This window comes from Protopterus annectens, chromosome 4.part1 (genome assembly GCF_019279795.1).
Source record: "Protopterus annectens isolate FY-2018-M chromosome 4.part1, PAN1.0, whole genome shotgun sequence".
Lineage (NCBI taxonomy): Eukaryota > Metazoa > Chordata > Ceratodontiformes > Protopteridae > Protopterus > Protopterus annectens.
The window spans coordinates 932,415,210-932,439,717 of NC_056734.1; the positions used below are offsets into that span (position 1 = coordinate 932,415,210).

At 39.3% G+C, this 24,508-nt stretch overlaps 1 protein-coding gene across 1 annotated transcript in view; it reads left to right on the top strand.

Annotated features, from left to right (window-relative positions):
* Positions 1–24,508, top strand: part of MCCC1 (methylcrotonyl-CoA carboxylase subunit 1) — a gene marked incomplete in the record, with an annotated part of 1,520,932 nt that overhangs the window by 1,467,951 nt on the left and 28,473 nt on the right. The window contains 2 exon segments of the mRNA XM_044070663.1: positions 2,993–3,100; positions 4,401–4,472. Coding sequence (XP_043926598.1) covers positions 2,993–3,100; positions 4,401–4,472 — 180 coding nt within the window.

Genomic DNA, 24,508 nt, shown 5'->3' on the forward strand with positions numbered 1-24,508 from the left:
AAGCATGTACCTTCCTGTGTAAAAATATAAATCAGCGAAATTTTCAAGGTATAGTTTTATATCAAATGACCACAAAGCTGGTATATTTCATAATCATTTTTTTTACATATTATGTATATGCTATCTCATCTGTTTACAGCACTAGTACTTATTGGAGATTTTAAAGTTAGTTTGAAAAGGGGGTTAAGAGAAGGCTATTGAGAGTAAAACTACTGGTTTAGAAGTTATGAGTGAGAGCGATTTTTAACCTAAGAGGTGGATACCAAATGAGCCAGTCAGATATATATGCAGCAGGGTTTTTTTTGGCATTTTACGCAAGAAGACAAACAAACATTTAATTTTTTACCTTTAATACAGAGAATGGTTTTCAGTTCTTTTCAGCGATCATATTCAATCAATATCCTTCAGTTATCAGAGAAAAAAGAAATATAAAATTTGACTTCTGTTGTAACCTATAACTTTTAAAACTCCAGTGGAAAAAATAGTAAAATAAAATAAGTAAATGAAAATGTCTCACACTGAATGCAAAAAAGTACAGTGCAGTAGTACTGAATAAAAACACTGCTCCTATCACACGTTTTAAATGGTATTCTTCTTCCAGCAGGCATAGTCATAAGACACTTAGGTGCTTATGTGGATAGTTATCTCCCTTTTTTGGTCATCATGTTTCCACCATCGTGAGGAAATATTTCTATTTTTCCCAGTTCATTTTCAAGGGAGTTCCAAAGAAATCATTCCATAACTGCACTTTCCCTTATCAGACCCATCACTGAATACAGTAATCACCCCCCCCCCCCCAGCATGTCTAAATCAAGTGCACAGTGCTGAACTAGAAAGGTCACAAAAATACTTTACCAATAAAATGAAAGGCCGTAATTTTTCCAACAATCCTAAAGAATTAGCACAATTCTCACTATACTCATTAGCCTACACGCTACTTTGAGGTGACCTGTGTTGCTTTTTGGGCTGTAAAACACCTAATCCTATTTGCAAAACCAGTTACTCCACAATTACTCATACTAAGGACCCAAGTCTATGCAAACAAATAAATGATTCACTGGAGAGAAAGGTTCCTCACTCAGTTTATTCCCACCCTATGGAACAAGTTACAAGTACAGTTCAATGTACTACTCCTGACTACCTGTAAGGCTAGTCTTAATGATTGGCTGGGTAGACACAAATATACACCTGGATTATCTGGTTTGAGAGGTAAGCAAAAAAAGTTTGTCTGCTTAAAGAGTGTATATGGCTAGGCATTTTATGGTCCATGTGAATTCTTGTCTAGTATTGTTCCTATATTAATACAGCACTACAGAAAAGCAGAAGACAAACAGAAAAGCAATTTAAGTATAAAAAAACAAAAACAAAAAAAATCAAATACTCATGTAATAGTCTGTTCTGGTACTAGGAGATCTGACATCTTCTGATGTCTTCCTTTACCCATGCTTTGAACTGCCTTCCTTATCTTCTTCTCTGAGATGTCCTTATCCAAAGGTCTACCCAATTTTTCTCGGTTAATCTATCCCATTCCTTTGCCTTTGTCCATGGTTTGTAAATTGTGTTACTGCATTTTCTTGATTTCTCTCCTCTTTTGGTTCTTCTTTCCGCAATATCTTTCTCTGCCACCTCTTCCTCCTCCCCCTCATTACTACCTTATTTATCTCTGTTCTCTTTGTTTCCCTTCTTGTTACTACATCCCTTTCTCTTTTTTCCTCCTTCCCAGTCCCCCTTTTGATGTAGATATGCTCTCTTTCCTTCTTGCCTTCTCTAGTCCCCTTTCAACACTTCTGCTGTCTCCCTATGTATCCAGTTCCTTCTCATTTCTTCAGTAACATCATACCAGGTCTTATCCTATTTTCTAAACGTATGACCCAAGCTGTCCTATTTTCCATGTACCATTCATCCATGGGCCACCTTTTTCTTCATTGCTTCCTTTAGTTGATCTAGCTTTGTACCTGCCTCTGCGGTGACCTCCCCTACAGCTCTGTGAGCTACACTGCTGCCCTACTGTCTGTGCAGTTAACCCACCTCTTCTTGTACTGTCTACTTCATCCTTGCTCCCTTGTCTTCTGTTTACCCTTTTCTAGTTTTTTTCCCTTCAGCTTTTTAAGTTTAGCTGAATCGCCCACCCTTATAAACTGCAGTAGCAGTCTTTTACCCATAGTCCTCTGTGTTGCTGTTCTCAGCCAAACATTTGGGCACACTACTCCTGTCTTATCCTTTACAGCATTTGAAATAACTTCTTTGCAGTTCTCCCTCGTTGAAGTGCTTACAAGCACTATTTATTTGTGCAGAAGTGTTGCCCATTTTCCATCCTTTAGTCAACATTTTCAGGTGTTTGTGAAACGCAGTCTTTTGCTTTTCTCCTTCTTCTTTTTATTAACAATTCTACATGTGTTTGACTCACTCAGGTGTACTTTAGGTAGCTCCTAGTTAGCACCATTAAGTTCTTGTTTTCCCTACTAAAAAGCTGTGTGTAACAGTATGTTAAGCTTTGCAGGAAGGAGATACACTTCTGCCTTAGCTGTGTGCTTTGTTGGAGTGGTTATACGAACTGACGACTACACTTCCCTTGGCTGTGCTGTTGCTGTCTTTGCATTAATGCTGTACCTCTCTTCCCCGTGTTGCCTGCTGCTGTGTCTCACTTTATACTATTTAGTCTTCCCATTTTATTGCATTTTAATTAAGTACTGCAAATTGGGTATATTTATTTCCGTGTAATTGTGCTCTGGGTTTTTCTTTTATGCTAAGTTTTATTTTCATTGAGTAATGAATAATACTATTTTCACGAAAGGGATGTGATAGAATTAGCTATATGAAATGAGGTATATGGTGTAAGTTATAATTACACATGATAGTTATGTGAATCTGCTGTATGATTCACGGATGACTTTTCATGTTTAATAACTTGCATTATTTGTGTTTTTCTGAACCTTCTGCATCTTTAACAGCTTGTTTAAGGAACCATTTATTTGCATTTTGTGTCATGCAGGAAAGCAGTTTTCAGTTGGGCATTCCTGTACCGAAATACTTGGCTGGCGTCAGTACTTCTGCTGTACAAGGAGGAGCTGTTGCACCAATGACTGGAACCATTGAAAAGGTAACATCAGTAATTTAAGTAAGCCTTCCTTCTCTCATATCCCTGACACATATTTCCGTTTTCATTCCTACCTACTGCACATACTTTGTGTTGGCATTACAGATCTGTCTCACTTTCATTTTTGATTATCACACAGCCCTGTAGAAACTTTCAAGGTAGCTGCTTCAGGTTCTGCAGAGTAAATAGAAGTGTGGGTGAATGGGTCTTCAGTTACTCCACTTGCCGCTCCAGCAGATTATGTACAGTTGTGCATGTGACCTTCTGAAAGTTGAAGCCACAGCTGCATGTTATCACATTTGTGTTTTGGTGCCCCAACTTGATTATGTCCTGATCCCCCTCCTCAATCCCAGTTGCAGAATATTGGTGAAATCAAGGCAGCCTGATATGGCTCCATCATAATGGTACTGACACGTCTTTCTGTTTGATGTACACTTTGGGTGCAAACTTGTATCAGCTTTAGGCTTCTGGTACTGGATTGTCAGCTTTGGCTGAAAGAGTGAAATCATATGTAGCATTCTTAAGTGCCTTATGGCACAAGGACCAAGTGATAGGACGCTAAAATGAGTTTGACATCACTATTTATGATCGATACTGAGTTTGAACCATTTGCTCCACACTTGAAGTCATGCTTCTTCACTGTTACAGTAGCACTGCAGTTGTGTGCTGTTTCTAGTATACTGCAAAGGTTTAATCTTTGAAAGTTTAAGAATTTCATGGATGTTTGCATTTCCATGGTATTGCATTATCCCGTAATCAGAAGTATACATTTGTGTTGGCAGTGTTTTTTTTAACTTGTAGTAGCTGAAGTGAGTTTTGGTAAACAGGTTTTGATGTGCCTGCTTAAAACTATTTTTATCTCTCTTTCTATTCTTCATTTTATAGAAATGTACTTGCCTGATACCCCTTTCTTAATTTGTGAAGTCATAAAATGTTCCTATTTAACATTAGTTACTTTATGAATCTGGTGTGTTTGCACTGTCAGTTTAGAAACACATTTCTCCTAATGGAAGTTAATCTGGTGCCTGAAAATGAATATCAAAATGTGTGCCATATGTGTTCTAAATTTAAGGGATCAAAACAACATGAGTGACAGGATTTATTAAATATTACTTTTAGTTCTATACATTCTTTAAAATACATTTGTGAACAAAATGCTGTATCTTTAGGGAGTTGTTCTGGAGAAAGAATCCTAATAAATCATTCTGTAATTCCAAGTCTCATGTAGTAGTTGATTAAAAAGTCTTGATAAGATAGTTGTATTGTGAAAATAATACAAATTTGTTTTCTTTTCATGCTGTAGGTATTTGTAAAAGCTGGAGATAAAGTGCAAGTTGGAGATCCACTAATGGTTATGATTGCTATGAAAATGGAGGTGAGTAGATTGCATTTCTAGGTCTGATTATCTTGTACTAACTCTGTTATCAAACTAGTAATTGAAAGCAAGTGAAATTCCACTGCAACACACTGAGCTGTAGGCATACAGTAGTGAGTGATGAAATATGCAGAGGAAATGTCTGGAGGTAATATGACAGCATGAATATTGGATAATATAAAGTAGTTCCGTAAAACAGTGTGGCCAGTATCAGTGATAGCATCACCCCTCTTTTCCATTTTCCTACATGGGGTCGGGATTTCATGTGAACTGTCACCACCTCTGTCAGTTCAGTGCCATTCGCGAGAGTCATGCATGACTGTTGCAGGTCTTCCATCGTGCAATCCATCCATCCATCTTTTTGCAGATGTTCTCATGTCCACTTTTCTCTTTCCTGTCTCTCTCCAAATCCCTTCCACCAAACTGTCTTGTTTTTCTGCTGATGTGCCCAAATCACCACACTGTGTTGTCTGTGATCTTCTCAGTAGCTGATGCTACTTTGGCTTTTGCTCTGATGTAATTTCTTTGTCTGTCCCACACTGTGCATCTAGCCACCTGTCTCAGACACTACTTCTAGCACTGTGCCTTTACTGCCTGGGTTTCTGTACCGTATAGAAGTACTGGGCTCACCACTGTGTTGTACACCTCACTTTTCAGCTTCTTTGGCAGTCTTCTGTCAAAACAGTACCCCTGACATTGAGAGTCTGGTGGCTGCAGTCCCCCCCACCCCCGATTCCACCTTTGGTCTCCTCATTCATACTTCCGTTCAACTCGACCACCCCTCATAGATACTTGAAGCTGGTAAAACTGTTATACTGTTTTACTTTCTAATTCAGTGATCAGCTTCTTCTGATTTACCCATTTGCTGCCATGACAAATATCTTGCCTGTGCTCAGCTTAATCCCATGTGCCTTCAGTTTTGCATTCCATTGCTCTGCCATTTGCTGATCTCATCTGTAAACTGCATCTTTATTGATCTGTCCCCACTGACCTATTGTTAATGTCTGTGTGTATGAACAGCAGTGGGCACAGAACTAAACCTAGATAACATTCCCCGTCCCACTAGGAACTCCTGTGTGAGTGTGAACTCTCTTTGTAATTGTGTCATTGGGTCTTTGTTCATAGCCTGCTCTAATTCTACCAATTTTTCCAGGACTTCATGCCATCACTGGATAGTCCAAATCAGCTTTCTTGGAACGTTCTAATATGCTTTCCCCAAGGAATACCCAGTTGGATTCTTTCCATATGTCTAGCTTCCTCTTCTCTATCTGCCTCAATTCAAACATAGTTTGACACATTGTGCTGCATCCTGATCTGGATCCAAACTGCTCATCTCCCATCTTACTTTCTACTTTTCCACATATTCATTTATCTGTCTCTCTCTCTCTCTCAACACCATGATCATATCTGCCATGATTTCATAGGAGTCTGATGCTTTCTGTTTATAGCACATTACAGCTTCTGTGGAATTTTCTTAATGCAGAAGCTGCTGGAAGTACTCTTTCCACCTGCCTTTGATGTCCTGTGGACTGGTGAGCAGGTTTTCACTGGCAACTTTATGACTGGAGTCTGATGACTCTCTTCTTTATCATTCTGTCTTTGCTTTGTAAGCTGGTAGTGTATCTTTGAGTAATCTGCTGAGTCACTTTCCGGAAGCTGGTACAGTGTCTCTGATGCCTTATTCTTTGCTACTGTGACTGCCCACTTAGCCTCTTTGTTAGCCAACCAGTATTCATACTTAGACTGATCTGTCATTTCTGTCTCCCACTTTTTCCTGCACTAACTTTCTGAACTCCTGCATGCACCACCAACTCCCTTTCTGTGTGTCCCTTATTTTCATACCTGACTTGGTTGCATACCTGTTCTGTAGTATTCACACATGCTGTTTAGAGACCCTGCCATTTTCCTTCACTGCTACCTATTTCTTATTCTTCTGAGGTGCTGGACTCTCAAGTATTTCACTGAACTCTTGTGCTTTCAACCCAGTCCACTTCCAGGTCTTCAGCCTAGTCTGTGTTGGCCTTACAGTTTTTTCTAACCACTGTAGGCAATTTATTATGGCCACCAGGAATTTGTGATGTGGGCCAACTGTCTCACTAAGGATGACTTTGCAATCTCTGATTCTACCCCAATACCTTTGCCTCACTAGAAGAAAATCTATCTCATATTCATGTTGACAACTCTTGTATGTAATTGTGAGCATCTCTTGCTGAACCATGTGTTTTCCACCAATCAATCCACTTGCCAGACAAAAATATAGAATGTCTTATCCTTCTTTTTTCTTGTTGCCCCACTCATGTGGATCCAGGCAGTTTTCATATCCTGTTCTTTCTTTTTTCCTGACATGAGCATCCAAGCCTCCTGTTATTACCACAAACCCATGTTGTCCTGCTTTATCTCATAGGTTTTACAACTATTTGCCTGAATGCATTCTTTTTTCCACTGTTACAAGCCTGCTGTGGATTATATGCTGAGATTATGAAGATTGCAGTAGCCATAGCATTGGTAAAAGTTAGTGAATGCAAAGCAAGGCTCCATTAAAGAATTAGAGAGTAAGACACCAAGGTTCAGTAATTTATTAGCTCATTTGTAATTCCTTACTTGACAAGGGTTTCTATGTATTAGCAGGTTAAACAAAACTTTCAGTAATGTTTAATAAAAAGATTAGTCAGTGTAAAACAGATATGAGAAGAGTTCTTCCTCTCTGATAGCTTGCCTTTTTTGATTTTGTCAGTTATGCAGAGGTCCAATCACATAAAACAGTGTTTTGAGATGGTAAGGCTAGTATTCCTGAGAAGACCTAGACTTATCTCAGAAGAAGTCCAGGCAAATTTCAATAATGCTGATAAGGAGAATCAGACCAAATGACAATTGATGATGGTCAATTATTATGTATATTTGATTACAAAGGAATAGTAAAAATATACTCTACTAAATGACATTTTATTTTGCTTGCATTTATATCACCATGTCTTAAGTACTGGCAACAGTCTACCTCTATAGAGTTCATCTTATTTTTATGGAGAGATCTAATGTTCTGAGGCTTGGTGATTTTTTGCATTGGTATGAGGATTTGGTTTGGCAAGAGTCAAAGAACCTGTGACCTAAAGTACCTATTTTTCAAGATTCAGATCTGAAAGCGAAGAACAATTTTCATCCATTCAGTGTTACTACATACATCAGAAATTAACTGCTTTAGGTATTTAAATAATTTAAAGTTGTTGCTTAAGATGCACTGATCTGTTAATGCAATGTTTTCCATAGTACTGCTATAGATATATGGAATATATATAGTCATTCTCTGCCCTACAGTTTAAACACAGACAGGGAAAAAGAAGTTTTGACTACTGTTTTGAGTAAAATGGTCTACTACAGGTGCACTCGTACAAGTAAGTCATGACAAATTTGCTTGCTGTCACTTGTTCAATAAAGCAAGTGGTCTAACTCCCAGTAGCAGAATCTTCCATAACCACATAGTCCTGCCATCACCTGACACTTCAAAACTGCATAGCCCTACCAGACTCCTAACTCTAAACCTAAAACTCCCTTCCCTCCCCCTAACCCTAAATCCACCCTCCCTTCCCTCCCCCTAACCCTAAATCCACCCTCCCTTCCCATGGCTGCCTCACTTACCTCACTCAAACTTGAATAATATGTTTTCAGGAAAGGTGCAGAAGCTGCTTGCCCAAACTCATGTTTAAGTTGAAACATGAATGGTGTTCTACATGAGCTACAAGACAAGACTTGAGTCCCTCACTTTGAGACGATGTTATTAAGAGCTTGAGACTCAAGATCTTATAATAGACCCAAGTAAAATTGTATTCTGAATGAAAATGTACTAGATTTTTTTAAATGAGAACCTAAATTCTGACTATTGATCCTACCCTACGCTAGTTAACAAATTTAAATATATAAGAAGATAATGAAGCAGAAATGGATTATGGGGTTAAGAAGAAGTGGAATGCTGGTTTTGAAAACAGGCAGCAAATGAATACCAGAGGAAATTATTGGAGAAAAGCAGCGGATAGGAGCAGCTTAGAAAGAAGGAGGCAAAGGAGGAGGAAACATAGGCAGGGAGAAAAAATGTTTAAGTTCATGTTAACAGTCCGTATCTGTTTTTAGCTGTTTGCATCTGTTTTAAATCATTAAGTTATTTTAATCCATGATTTTTTTTTTGTTTCTGAACCTACAGAATCTGGGTAAAGTGTTGTAAAGCTCTTTAAGCTTTTAATCAGTAATTCTATTAAACAGTGCTCAGTTTTTGCTTTTTAAGTGGTTTAAGTTGTAACTCCTGGTTGTCTTTTTATGAGAGACATTGAGAGCCAGGGTGAGTGGCATAAGTTCTCATTGCTTCCATGCAGGGTCACAAGTGTAATTAATTGCTGTTGTCTGTGGCCCATGAGCTTTTTAGTCAAGCCTTACATTTCTGTTTTTGCCATTCCCAGGCTATTAAAACAAGAGAGCTAAGTGGATGAAAATAATTCTTACCCTGTTCTCGATGTGTTGTCAAGTCCAGTGCCTCTCTTCTTGTATATCCTTTATGTTAATTTGACCCTCCATTTCCTGTTTCATTGGCTGTTGTCATAAACACAAAAGTATCATTTTGAGAAGTCATCTCCTTTTAGCTGATTTATTTACTTGTACCCTCCCATTGTTTCCATAGATCGTGAGTACAGGATGCCCATCGTAACAATCCATGTTGTTCTTTTATACCTAGTGGCTCTTTACCTTCCCTCACTACAAATGTTCTTTGGAGGCTCCTCCCTGTCTCATCTCATCTGCTAAATACTAATGAGCATGAGAAGATCAAACTGGCAGTTTCTTCCCTTACACTACTAAAGCTTGAGTTACCTTCTCTTTCATATCCTCCTCCCTGCTTGGTCCACACTCCGGTACTTGGGTGTATTCAACTGTTTGTGTTTTTTCCGTTTGATTTCTAAACTTGTGACATCTGGGATAAGACTACCATTCACTGGACAGCGTAATGTTTTGTGTATTTTAAAACAGTCATACACACCTGTCGTTGCATTTACTTTATTAGTCAGTAAACATAAGCACTGGATAGGATAGAAGGTCAGCATGTTGGTTTCAACACTGTTACCAGCCTTTTATCACTAGGTCTCCAAAGATCCTTAGGTTTATAGATAATATTCTCAGTGCTAATAATTCCATCTGTGAGACAGGTATGAATGTGTAATTTATCTGGAGGCTTCCCCTCACCTAAAAACAAATGTGAGCTTCATACACCTCCATCATAGTCCTTCACTGATCAAACCAAAATGTCTTATGCTGAGGCTGTAAAGAAATCACTCCCATATCCTCCTAAATGTTAAAGTATTAAGTTTCAGCAAAAGTCAGGCCACTTATCCACTTAATGCATGCCTACCATAGAGTCCTCCTGAGCAGCAATACTCCAAATCCACCACTTTAAAACACAGCAGCAGCAGAAATGCTTAGCGATAGATGCAGCTGTTATCAGGCACACTAATCACTCACTAGGCTGGTCAAGGACAGAGCTGCAGTGAGCTGTCTTCAGGCACTAGGATTTCTGATGTTACAAGGGCCTTAAGGAGCCTATATCCTGACCAACACTACTCTGACACAGCAGTGGTACATGTTTGGGCAAATGATTTGAGATGTCAGAATTTCCTTGTATGTTACAAATGCAGGTAAGACTCTGGCCCTAAGAGGAATCCTTCCTTCACCTCAAATGATGCTTGGATCCAAAAATAAGATAGTTTCAGTAATTCATTAAATTTCTGGAGTCATTCCAGGGGAATCCTGAATGCACTGGCATGAGATGAAATGCATGACAGTCCAACTTGCTTTGCTAGGGTATGGCCCGTACCTCTTGTTTAAAGGCTTTTGCGTATAGGCTAAAGTCCTTGCTTCCCTCAGTGCCTTTTAGGCAGAGTCCATCTGATGGACATTCCAACATAACTAATATATCCGCCTCGAAACTGGACCACATTAGGCTAGCTCTCCTCAGTGCCAGAAATCTAAACAGTGAATTGCCTGATCTTAAGGAACTCCTGCATTTGGAAATCATCCATGCCTGCATAATTATTTAGACTTGGTTTAAATGTAAAGAGAGGACTCCCCCCTGTAACTGTGTTTTGCATTTTCCCTGACTTCAGACCCAGTAGTAATTGTGGTGGTGCCTCCATATTTGTTAAAGAACATATTGGCTCCAGGCAGATCTCTGGGGACCAACAGACTAAACTCACTGGACTACAGATCACACTAGATAGAATTAATTAGTTTATAGCTTGTCAAAGAATACCTTCTTTGTCCCCTGATGACCACTTTATATTCCTCAGTTTTCTAAATGATCACCCTGTTGATAAAAACTCTTATTATTTTGGGTGGTTTTAACTATCCTTCAGTAAAACAGGACACCTATACCTCTGTTGTAGGATATTCCCAAACATTCCTAGACTTTATAAACAAAAACTTCCTTGAATAGTTTGTAAGCAAAACCATTAGAAGACTCAGCATTCCTGACTGAATTCTTACAAATATGGCAGCCACATAAGACTCAATAGCCTTGGAATATCTACTTGTAGCAGTGCAAAATGTACGTGGAGAAAGCAAATAAAGCCCATAATACAATACAGTTAATGCTGTGACCCACCTCAAGCAGTTAAAGCTCAAAGACTTTGTCTTTGTATCCATAAACATTCTACCTCATTGACTGGTTTTGGCGGAGAACCATCTGTGGGAGGAGCACCTGCATTCCACTAAAGTATCTGATTGTACCTCCCCTTATGTCAGTTATCCTCCAGCTACTATAGATTTTGTGGCTCCAAATTAAAAATAACTTTTCTACCCGCAGACCCAAGTCAAATCAACTCCCTCCAGCTGCTTCATTCTACAGTAAGGTACATTGCATTTTTTTTTTATTTCTTAACAGAACCTGTCAATTGTTTCATTTTGGTTTAACCTTGTACTGGAAATAATCACACATAAGCTTCTACCGTGTTAAAATCTGGTGAAGTGTTATTGTCTTTCTGTTGTTAATGTGTTGTGTAGCAAAAGTATTGTCAAGTTCCTACTGGCTTTTGCTGTAGGGTTCAGTGAAACACCTGACTTTTTGTTTTATGAACTGTACAGTTGCAGCAAGTAAGTTTCTAATTTGTTGCCATCTGGTTACGTGTGTTTTATTTTTCTGCTGCTATTCTCTCGCATATATCTTAGCATGGTTCTAGCTGTAGGTTTCAGTTGTAATACCTGATTGTATGTTTTATGAACAGCACAGTTACTGGCTAGTCTACTTGACTGATTGTAATCTGAGACAAGTCTGTTTGTGAAGAGAGTTGGGTCGTGGTCTAGTGTTTTCATATCTGTTAAATTTCAAGCTGCTTATTCTGAAGTGTGTAAATGTCACATTTACAGTGTGGATGTTGTGGAGCAGAGCATAAGAACTAAGTGAGACAGGCATTCTACCTGTCTTTTTAAAATCTAGAAGTATCCATCTCAGTAATCACAAAAGTTGCATACCAACAAGCATCTCTTGGTAGCTGCTTTAGTTTCTATCTATCCTTTTAAACTCTGGAAGCATCCATTTTATTGAGTCCAAATTTGCATACCAAGACATATCTCCCATTACCTGCCCTATTTTTCAGTTTAAAAGATATTACAGCCAAATCTACAACTGTGAAAAATAGTTCATTACTTGTGTTGGCCAAGCAGTACTTAATGCAGCCGAGCATAGAAGAATAATACTTTATTTGCCCAGTTCAACCACCAAACAATCCTAATTATTTTAATCTTGTCTCTCTCCCATTGTACTGAGCAAATGGTATCCCTGATGATTTCTGTTGCAAAAGTAAAACAATCTCACTACCAAGGAAAGTTCTACAGCTGAATTTCAGTCCAGTTGTAAAAGCACAAAAGGTGAAATACCTTCAGTTAAAACCAATGTAAGGCAGTTTCCAAGAATCAGATTAAACTACTGAAATATCTTGTTTTCCCTCACTTCTGCATCGGTGTGCTCTGTACTGTAGTGTTGAGTTTGCTAGGACTCCCCCACCCCCACCCACAGGCCTTATACTGCTTAAGGTGAAGCTAATTTAACACTTTAACTGGCATATTTTACTCTAGCAGTGCAAAATTTCCCTGGAGAAATCAAGTAAAGCCGATGATAATATAATTTAATGCTGTAACTCACCTCAAGTAGTTAGAATTCAAGTATCTTGTCTTAGTATCCATAAATATTCTACCTCATTGATTGTTTTTGTTGGAAAATCATTTGTGGGGAGGAGGGCATAACTTAATTCTACTGAAGTACCTGATTGGTTGAGCCAGCTTCATTCACCCTCACTATGCTTGAGCTCAGTCTGCTCCCCTACCACATTACTACCAATCACAAAATAGTTTTCAATCTATATTTTGGCTGCTCCTTCACACACCCACTAACCACTCCTTAACTTTTTTCTTTCTTTCAACTTGATTCCTTGTACATTTTATCTGAACAATCCCTCCCACTTCACCCAACCCACACCCAGTCACCCCCTATCCAGCATACTGTTAGTATCATGTTTACATTTTCACTAGCTGAACACTCTCATGATAATTAGCATTCTAGTCAAACTGCTACAGTTCACTTCCCTCCTCTTTCTTGCATGCATAACCAACTGTCATACACCTGTCAACACTATCTTGTGCCCAATGCTCAGTCCATTGCTATCAATGGTAGTTATTCCCATATTTCATTCAGTATAGCCCACAGCTTTTACAACCTATCTTACATCCATCTTTTCAAACAAACATATAGAAAAGTAAGTAACCCAACCCAAAAATTAGTCACAAAGAACAAATTTAAAAAACAAGTGGCATTGTATATTCCAGTTATCCCTACCCAGTCTGCAACTGTGTGGTGACAGTCACCTCAATTCAGGTCCAGCCGCAATAGTCTCTACTATAATAGCCCACACAACCATTGATAATGTAACACCTCACTCCTGCAACTCCAGTAAAACAGCTCTAAAATTTATAAACATTAACCATAGAAGCGTCTGTAACAAAGTAAGTGAACTGCATCCTTTCATATCTCATTACAACCCTGACATCCTTTGAAAGACACTGAAATCCTCCCTCCAGGATATTGAAGCCTTTGTGCAGACTGTAGATCCAAAAAGTAGGTGGGGTAGCTATTGTATACCCAAAGCACCTGAACATATCCATTTATCAAAATAAATAAATAAATGACCATCCCTCGTTAAGTAATGCAGCGATTTTTTTGCCTTACTCAAGTTAAATTCTTATAAGACCATATGTACTGTAGCCCTTATGTATTCCCCTGGCAATAACATCAGCACAGCAGTGGACATACTATCTTGGGCATCTACCAGTGTTCCCCAAGAAACCATTAATCTTGGGAACCTTCACATAGACTGGGCCCAGATTATACCAAATAACCACACTATGATTATTAACCTATATGGTTTCTGTCAGCTTATCAATACACCAAGATATAACAAGCCCTTCTCTAAGGCCTCTACACTAGATGTTATTATCTCATCTAGACTTAGTAGTATCTATAAATATGGCACACTAACTGACAACCTAAGTGACCACCTGCCCAGTTTTGCAATTAGGCTTGTATGCATTCCAATAAAACATCATGCATACAAGCATACGTAACCTATCCAATTTTAATGTAGACAGTTTCATCTCCACTCTCAAGTAACACAATTGGAATATGTTAAAAAATTTCCTTTAGATGAAGTTATTCTTGAATTTAACAAAACCTTTTCCAGTATACTGAATGAGAACATGCTCCATCAAGAGAAAGAGTTAAACGTAATCCAGCAACATGGCTATCTAAAAGAAATAGGTAGCTAATTGTGCTTAGAAACAAGGCCTGGAAAGCATGGCACACCAACAAATCGCAGGAAAACTTCTTCACTACAGACTGATAAGAAATAAAACCAAACATGTAAGGTTTGACAAAAACTGCATTACTTTAACTTACAGGCACACCAAATCGATCCTAAAAAATTCTGGTAATCTGTCCAAAATCTATAAAATCCAGGCCAAAGTCAATAACCTACTCCTCCCCAGAAGACACTTCATCAGCAGTCACTAATAACTTTAACAAATACTTTCCTCAAGCTGCAGCCTCACTTATCAAAGACAACCCCACCATCAAACCAGCCCACAACCAACAAAACCCCATGGAAGCTCACTTCTCACTCCTGTCCCTGTGTTCACCATAAGAAAATATCCGCTAAAACTAAAACATACAAGCTCTGCAGCAGACAAAATGCATTCTAATGTTTATATTATTTATTTATTTTACATTTGTTGACCAGGATAGTCCGACTGGATACATGTCCATTTTCAGATGTGGCCTGGGGAGAAAAGCTCCAAGGTCACCAAAATTAGATTAAAGATGCAGTATATACAGTAATTGACATATATAAGCAAGCAATAATGTAATTACCATTTATACAGATGTTACATACCTATGCAAATAATAGTAGTTCTGGGGTTAACGAAAAACAGAGAGTAGGTCTTCATTAAGTAGTTCAAGTCAGTTATTAAGTCTTACAGTTATTTACAGATACAATATTTACAGTGGTTACTTGCCAAAACACATTAGAGTTAGAGAAGGTCAAGGACAGGACAGTGCCACAGTTAAGCCAAAATAACTATTTTAGTCTCATTGTCAAGAAAAGTTAGTCAGGTTTACTACCATGACATAGCCAGTTTAACGTCAAATATAGTTTGTCTAGTCTTGAACTGGCTCAGGGAGTTGAGCAAAGTAATTTCCGTTGGGGGAGAGTTCCAGGTTCTGCTAACAGAGTCTGCGAAGAGAGAATTTCATAAAAATTGCAGCTGAAGCTCTGTCGTATTCAGTGTCTATACTAATAAACAGATCCATTCTAGAATGTTAGGGTCCAGACATTTGGAGGAAGTCATACATACTTCCTCTTCATAAAGGAAGACCCTCTGCTGACCATTCCAACTTCAGGCCAATTGCCATCCTGTCACCATTATCTAAAATATGAGAAAAGTGTATCCATTCCCAATTACTTCAGTACCTTATCATAAACAATCCCCCCTTCCCCACACAACATGCCTTTCTTCCCAACCATAGCACCACTTCTACCTTAATTAACTTTGCTAATCCCAGTAATAAAAACAGAAGTACCAGAAACCTACTATCATCCTTATTCCTAGACCTGTTCAAGACTGTTTCTCACCATACAGTATTACTAAAACTCTTTTTCTGGGTTCTGTTCCCCTCCTCTCTCTCCTGGTTTAACAGCTTCCTAACAGATTCCAAGCAATCAAATGGCAGCAAGAATACTCTTCATTTCTACCCAATACTGTAGGAATGTTTCAAGGTTCCATACTTGGACCCCTCCTGTTTAACATATTTATAAGTGGTCTACACACTGCTTCTAAACACTCCACTCTTGTACGATATGAAGATGACTCTACACTCATTTGCACAGCCTCTAACCTACAAAAACTTTAAGAAATTACTCAAGAATCCATTACGTCCACAGAATCCTGGCTAGACAGTTCCCAACTCCTGTTAAAGCCCCAAAAATTAAATTACTACTTTTCACCCCAAAAAAACATTCTCCAAAGCAAAACTCTTGCCAAAATCACTTTATTAAATAACACCCTGAGTGAACATGTCCCTAACACCAAACTCTTAGGAGCCACATTTGATGACAACTTTAAATTTGACCTACACTTCCAAATTGTTATTAAAAAACACATACTAAAAGCTTGGCCTCTTGTATAGAAAACAGCTGTACCTAACAGACAGAACTAGAGAAGCCATAGCTAAAGCCTACCCTACTGTATGCTTCCGCACTCTTTACAAATCTACAAATGTCCACACAAACAAATATGGAACAATACTACAGTAAAATAGCTCACTTTGCTATATAAATCGTCCCTTTAGAACTCATCAGTGTTCTGCCATTGAACAACTGTACTGGACTGAACTTCCATATCACTTCCACTATAGTCAGCTAGTAATATCTCATACGACAATATACTAACCTGATAAGTATCATGCAATAAACGGCCTGCTTCAACACTACCAGCCTAACAAAGTTCTTTACTGTATAGACAAACTCCTCCTTTCCATCAGTAAAGCTCAAAATGCATCGTGAGCCTCCTTATAGTCAAACTCTGTAGCTACCCTCTGGAATGCCCTTCCATATGCTGTCAGGCTTCTTAAAAACCAACAGGCATTCAAAACACATCTAAGAAAACACCTGTCAGCATCCTGGCTCTGTGGATGTTGGCTCAACTCCCTGAGCCAATTCAAGACTAGACTTAAACTACATTTGACGTTAAACTGGCTATGTCATTGTAGTAAACCTGACTAACTCTTGTTCTCCTCTACTCTGTCTCCAACTATAACTCTGTCATCACCCACCCCACGTTCTTCCTATGCCTCTCTTAACTCCTTTACCACTCATTCGTTTATATCTCATAATTAATTCAACCTTTTGCTTTCCACTCTTTGTAAATAACTCCTTTCTCCTTATTGTGACATCTACTGTACTGCATAGTTATATTTAGCTATATCTATATAGAGTAGCATTGATATAAGAAGGAAGCCTTACAAGCCTTATAAGTATGTACAGTTAGTATGTCATCTGTTATGATATTGTAAAATGTATTTTAATTATATCCAGCCTAATATTGTTGATATTATATAACTTAAAAGATTTTGTTTGTACTGCATGTACTGGAGCTTTTCTACGTGGGCCTCCACTGAAAAGGGGCTTTTGTGCCCAGCTGGACTTCCCTGGTAAACAAATCTTAAATAAATTGATTGTATGATAGGAAATGTAAAAATTAACCACCCTGGTGGTTTGTTGCCATTAATAAACTCTATGACGAAAGAAAATCCCTAAGTTATGTAGCGGATCCAAAATTCCTTCTCACAGAAAATATCAAACGCATTGGAAAAAAAATGAAAAAGACTCTAAACTTATTCAAACTGACACCTGTTCTAACCCAATAGACATTGCCAGCATCCTTGCTGACAAATTCAGGGCCAACTTCATCCCCCAAACTTCTGTCCAATGCCCTAAAATACCTGAACCTGTTTACTCCCTCATTATCTCTAAAGGTCATTTACTGAAAGCACCAACCAAGACTAAAAATACTTCCTCCACAGAACCTAACAGTATACCTGTTTGGTTAATAGTGTCAACACACTACTTAAACTATGTTTAGCTACTGGTTTTGTCCCTGACAATTGGCACACTGCAGAGGTGATACCCATTCGTAAGGGGCCTTACAACCAATTCCGGTAATTACCGACCCATTAGTCTTACTAACCTCATCTGCAAAGCCATGGTAGATTTCTTCAAAAGATTATGGAGACTGCAGAGTGTAGCCATGTGGAACATGCAGCATATCTTGACCTGCTCAAGGCCATCTACACAATTCCCCATGCTGGTGTCATACAGAAGCTAAATGCTTTAAAAATCGACCCATGTGCGGAAGACTGATAAACTGGCTGACAGACAGAACCCATGCAGTGCGAGTTGCAGTTGACTCATTAGAAAGTATGAAAGTGACCATCCGCATTCCTCAAAGCTCAGTACTGGGACCTCTCCTATTTAGACTTCTTGGATCTCCAAGTAGAAAGCCAAAACCTCTGGCTAACAGTCTGTAAGTGACTGTAAACTGAGGACTGTTATTAAGTCACCCTCTGACACCCAAACCCTCCAGAATGAACCCTCCCTAGTAAACTCTGTGTGCTAAAAAATGTCCTCAGACTAAATGCTAAAAAGTGTAGTATCATCACTTTTGGTGTACATTCCCAATAGCGTATTGATAATACACCACTACAGCCAACAATGTAGTCAGGGACCTAGGAACCTAAGTTTATAATTCCATCTCTTTTAACATGTAATCCTTCTATTTAGCAAAGCTAATTGCCAAAAGAATATTATCAAGTTCGAAGAAATAATCACTCCCTTATACTTAGCAATTGTCAGACCAATTATAGAGTACAATTCCCACTTGGCGATGCATCTCACTAAGCATATCAGACAATTAGAACAATCCCAGAGGTTCCTAACCAAAAAAGAGTACAGGCCTACATTTTCTGGGTTATCAAGAGAAGTTGGAAACTGTATGCCTTTATTCTCCATTTTATAGACATTTGAGAGGAGATTTCTGTCTTTCTTCACTGTGCCGTTAGAGACCCAGTTGTCCTGGACCCCATGTATCTCCTTAATTCTAATGGCTCCGTCAACACTAGAAGTAGGACCTAAATCTTCACTAACTGATACATAAAACACTGTGGAGGAACAGGTTTATAATTCATTGCCTCCCTAACCTCCGAAATAAACTCCCTTTGCCTGTTAAGCAGTGCAGCTGTGTATCTTACTTTAAAAATTTGTATTTATTTATTTATTTAACATTTGTTGACCGGGAAAGTCCGACTAGGTTCCACAGATCCTGTTTTCAGCGGAGGCCCGGGGAGAAATGCTCCAGAAGAATAACTATAAAAGAAAAATAACCTAGATGACTGAATGTTTTTTTTTTTCACAAATTTGCGCCAGGTTGACTGGCATGGCCTTCTTGGAGAAAGGAGGTGCTGCTTGATAGAAGGTACTGGCAGGGCATAAATGGTCATAAGACTCAGTAGCCTTAGAATGTCAGTGAAACTGTGAATATATGATAAGGAGTGCATGAGAGCAACTGTGCAAAAGAAATGCAGAAGGAGGAAAAAGATGTGGGGAGAAGCAAACATTTAGAGAGACCTACACAAGGCTGGGGTGGGATGGTCAGTGTAATGTAAAAGCATTGCTTTGAGAGGTGGAGAGAGATGGGTCGGGAAGAATTGGTTCTGCTCAAATTTATTGGTTAGATTTCACTGCATAAACACCTTTCACATTAATTCTGACTTGTACATTTCCACAGCTGTGTTGAACATCATAGCTTAACTCCTTTCAAAATGTAATTATTTATTTCAATTGTTAACTGGGACTGTACTAGCTGGTCCACATTTCAGTAGACTTTGATGAGAAAACAACGTGCCCCGGGATTCATGAACCTCAGCGCAAGGGCAGCGTTAGCCTTGCGCCGACTGTGCGGCGTAGAGATGGCACAGCAGCACCACATGCATATTAATGAAGGCGCGCTGCCGCAACAGCCACGTGCATAGGAAATGTACGCGAGTGCAGGGGATGTGTCCAAGTGCAGCACGGAGGCGTGAACATGTCAGCTGCATAGGCGCAACCTAAAATGCTGACTAGTACAGCCTGCCTGTAATAGTAATCACTCCTGTCAGTGTCCGTGGGTACTGAAATGTATGCAAAGCATACAAGACAGTTTTGCAAACACCAAAATAAAAAGTAAACACAAAGGCATGTAGCTGAATATTAAGTCCCCGTCCCTCGAACAAATGACATTTAAAACCTCGTGCCCATATTCTATTGTATCATCGATAGTTATACCAAGTGGAAGCGAAATGCATTGTGTTAGTGCGCCGCCAATTGCTAAGCCTAGCCCAATGGTTAGGGCTACCACCTGTCCCACATTGTGAGGGACAGTCCCCCTCTAGGCAGTTGTGTCCATACCAAAACCATTATAAATGTCAAATGTCATGCGATTGTAGGACATAGTTATGTCCCATATTTTATGTAATAGTCCCATACAATACTTATTTCCGTATGTAAAATACCTAAATGTTACAGGAAACAGAATAAGCAAGTAAACAAAACAGAATGAGCAACTAAACTGCTACAACAATAAGCTTACATTTAGGCATAAAACTAAAGTACTATCCTTTGTACTGACCGTGGGTATGTGTTGGCCTGAAAATCTGATGTGTGTCCCGAAAATGTCCCATCTTGGTCATATGAAAAGGTAGCAACCCCACCACTGGTCAGAGCATTCGCCCAATATCTGCCCATTCGCGGTCCAAGTCGTCCTTGTCAGGACGGCCCAAAGATGAACGGGTATTACCTGGGTCTACCTACCATGTCATGAAAGATAAGTATTTGCGTGTACCTATGTGTGTGAAGTACAGCATGTGGCAGATCAGAAATGCTAGGGTGGTCCTCATAACAATATTGGTACCAGAGATATGTAGTGTACGCAATGTGTTCTGTTGACTGTGCCATGGGCCATCAACCAGAGAAGGGATGGATGGTGTCTGTGGAATATGGGGATGGGGCGGTGACGGGTAATGTAATAATTCCGCAAGAGGAGACTGGGTTGGATGCACAATAGGTGAACTCGAGGTGTATGAGGGAGCAGTGGGTGAATCAGAAAGATAACCAAAGAACAAACATTCACATCCGCAATACAACCTGACAGGCCATACTGTAGAACACAATCCCACAAACATATGAACATTAAAATGTGCGATACACATGTACAGAAACGTTACTGGCACATACCCACATAATCTGGTCTGAACTGAGACATCCAACCCCAACACACCTGGATACATAATTAAATACCCATCATCCCCTCCAAAGCACACCACCCCCCCCCCTCTTTGTGAACGTCCACCGAAACCACCCATACTCGGGCTGCTAGCTTGGCACAGCCATATCTGCACATAGTGACCCCTACTCATATCTAGTAGGCAGCCTCACCCTAGGCAGTCTCAGGATTGAAAACTATGTATTCCTTGCATGTATAACCCTGCCTCATTTTCGTAAAGCCAAAGGAATCGAGGTCATCGGTCCCCACAATTTTTGGATATCCCTCATGGTATAAGTATCTGTTCTAAACATTAGACTTGGTGTCACGACACGATGTCCAGTCCTGTAGCTATCTGGACACAAGTTGTACGAGCAATCCCACAAGACTGCTCAGCCTCCAGCCTGTCCTGCAGAACCTACGACCCGGGATTAAACACCTGACCGTGATGCACGTCTCCCCACGTGCATTATCGGGAATATATACCTTACACATTCGCATAGTGGCAGTCGGATATAGGGTGATTAAGGCACGTAAAGCAGATGTAAGTAGGGTTACCACTTGTCCCACTTTGCGAGGGACAGACCCTTTTTGGGCAGTTGTGTCCTGACCAAAAATAATACAATGGCAAATGTCCTGTGATTGTAGGAAATAATTATGTCCCATATTTCATGTAACAGTTGCATAAAACAGTTATTTCTGTATGTAAAATACTTAAATGTTACAAGAAACAAAATAAGCAACTAAACTGCTACAAGAATAAGCTTTCATTTAGGCAAATAAGTAAAGTTCTAACCTTTGTACTGACCGTGGGTATGTGTCTGCCTGTAAAATCTGACGTGTGTCTCGAAAATGCCCCACTTTGGCCATTTGTAAAGGTGGCAACCCTAGACGTAAGCGGGTATGCAAGCATGTGTGCGCGACGGTAAGTGGCAGTGATTCAATGGTATGGGAAATGTAAATAAGCAAGTAGGTGTATATGCATGTGTATGTACAGACCAACATAGCTATATATATATATATATAGATATAGATATAGATATAGATAAATATGTAGATATATATATATATATATATATATGTAGATATGAAGAATGAACATGGTCACAATATAGCAGTCATAATGAATGTAAAGGGAAACAGCAGCGGAACCCCCCCCCCCGTAATATTTAGTGCTGTTATATATCAGGATGGCCAGAAGTAAGCACACCTCTGCACCCCCAACCACAGGTAGGACGCTAAAAGTGGAACTAATGATGTCCCCGTGCTACGTCTGACTTTCAACTAGGTACAGGGCAGTCCCGGTCCCCAGTCGGACAAGCCTAAACCCGGATGACCACATGAACACCCTGACAATCGAATACACGTATGTGCCAGGACTATAGGATTTGGAGGTCTGAATATCCTCTGAGTGAGTCAACATGCGGCAAGGGTCCAGAGCAGTAGGGAATGGCGCATGTGTAGTTTTGCGATTTTTCCCAACAAGAAAATGGATGCCTGCTGTGTTAATGAAGTGTTGAGTCGTGTGTTCAGGTAACTATGAACCATGGGTATAAATATCCTCGGAGTGAGTCAACATGCGGCAAGGGTCCAGAGCAGCAGGGAATGGCGCATGTGTAGTTTTGCGATTTTTCCAACAGGAAAATGGATGCCTGCTGTGTTAGTGAAGTGTTGAGTCGTGTGTTCAGGTAACTATGAACCATGGGTATACATATAAATGAAGCAGAACACCAGTAGTTTAGTGGTTAGAGCATCCGACTATCGAGCAGACGTTGCCGGTTCGACTGCAGCACACACCATTTATGACTCGTAATCCGTATATGAGCATATCTTGCTAATTTTGTGCTGTATAACGATATAATACCAATTAAATGTGAACAGGGGTGACGTATCACAGTAAGAATGTAGACGGATTTTGCGTGACGTGAATTGGCAGTTAAATGGAAAACCGCAGCTGATAAGTGTTGTACTCACCCTTTGTCCAACGGCCCTTGTTCCACCCAGCAACACAATATACCGCGTCAGCCAGACCCGATGCCAGGGTAGCAGACAGCACAGTCATTCAATAGTATGATCAAAGTAATTAAATCATATAGATGTGTATGCATGTGTACGTAGACACACACACACATACACACACACACACACACACACACACACACATATATATATATATATATATACATACACATATAGGGTAACCACCTGGCCCACTTTGCGAGGGACAGTCCCTGTTTGGCCAGTTGTGTCCTGTACACTTAGTGTCAAATGGCAGATGTCCTGAGATTTAATGACAAAAATATGTCGTATATCTATGTAATAGTTGCATAAAAGTTATTCTGTATCTGAAACACCTAAACGTAATAAGAAACTGAGTAAGCAACTAAAATGCTACAAGAATAAGCTGTCAATTAGGCATAAAAGTGAGGTCCTGTCCTTTGTACTGGCTGTGGGTATGTGTCGGCCTGCAAAATCTTGACGTGTCGGCCTGCAAAATCTTGACGTTTGTAATAAATAAGTCCCACTTTGGCCATTTGAAAGGGTGGCAACTATATATATATATATATATATATATATATATATATATATATATATATATATATATATATATATATCTATATATATATATATATATATATATATATATATATATATATATAGATATATATATATATATATATATATATATATATACACACACACACAGAACGAACATGGGAGCAAGAAAGCAATCATAACGAATGCAAAGGAATATAGCTGGCCAGAGGTGGCCAAAATCCCTGAGTCTGTAACCACAGGTAGGATGCTAACAGTGGGAGTAACCTTGTCCACGTGCAAAATCTGTCTTTAAAACGGGTACAGGGTTGTTCCGGTCCCCAGTCAGACAAGCTTAAACCCGGATGACCACATGAACACCCTGACAATCAAACACATGTATGTGCCAGGACGATAGGCTTTGGAGGTCTGAATATCCTCGGAGTGAGTCAACATGCGGCACGGGTCCAGAGCAGTAGGGAATAGGGAATGGCGCATGTGTAGTAGTGCGGTTTTCCCAAAAGGAAAATGGATGCTTGCTGTTTAAGTGAAGTCCTGAGGCATGTGTTTGGTTAACTATGAACCATGGGTATACATATAAATGAAGCCGAACACCAATAGTGTAGTGGTTAGAGCATCCGCCTAACAAAAAGGCATTCACGGTTCAAGTTCGACTATAGCACATATCATTTTCCTTGTGGAATGAATGTCGCTCTGCTGTAAAGCCGACATTTAAACATGTAAAAGTGAACGTGTGTATCACATGAGACTATTAACCAGATCCTTTCAATCAAAGTGGTACTGTCATAATGAATAAGGCACAAGTAAGCACAAATTAGAGGCAGTAAACATATGTAATGCACAGTTAGCATAGACGAGTGCGCCTGCGCGGATGTAAGCAGCTCCCAGCATAGGAAATGTATGTTTGTATGTACAGATGTAATATATATATATAGATATATATATATATATATATATATATATATATATACACACACACACACATATATATATATATATATATATATATATATATATATATATATATATATATATATATATACATACAC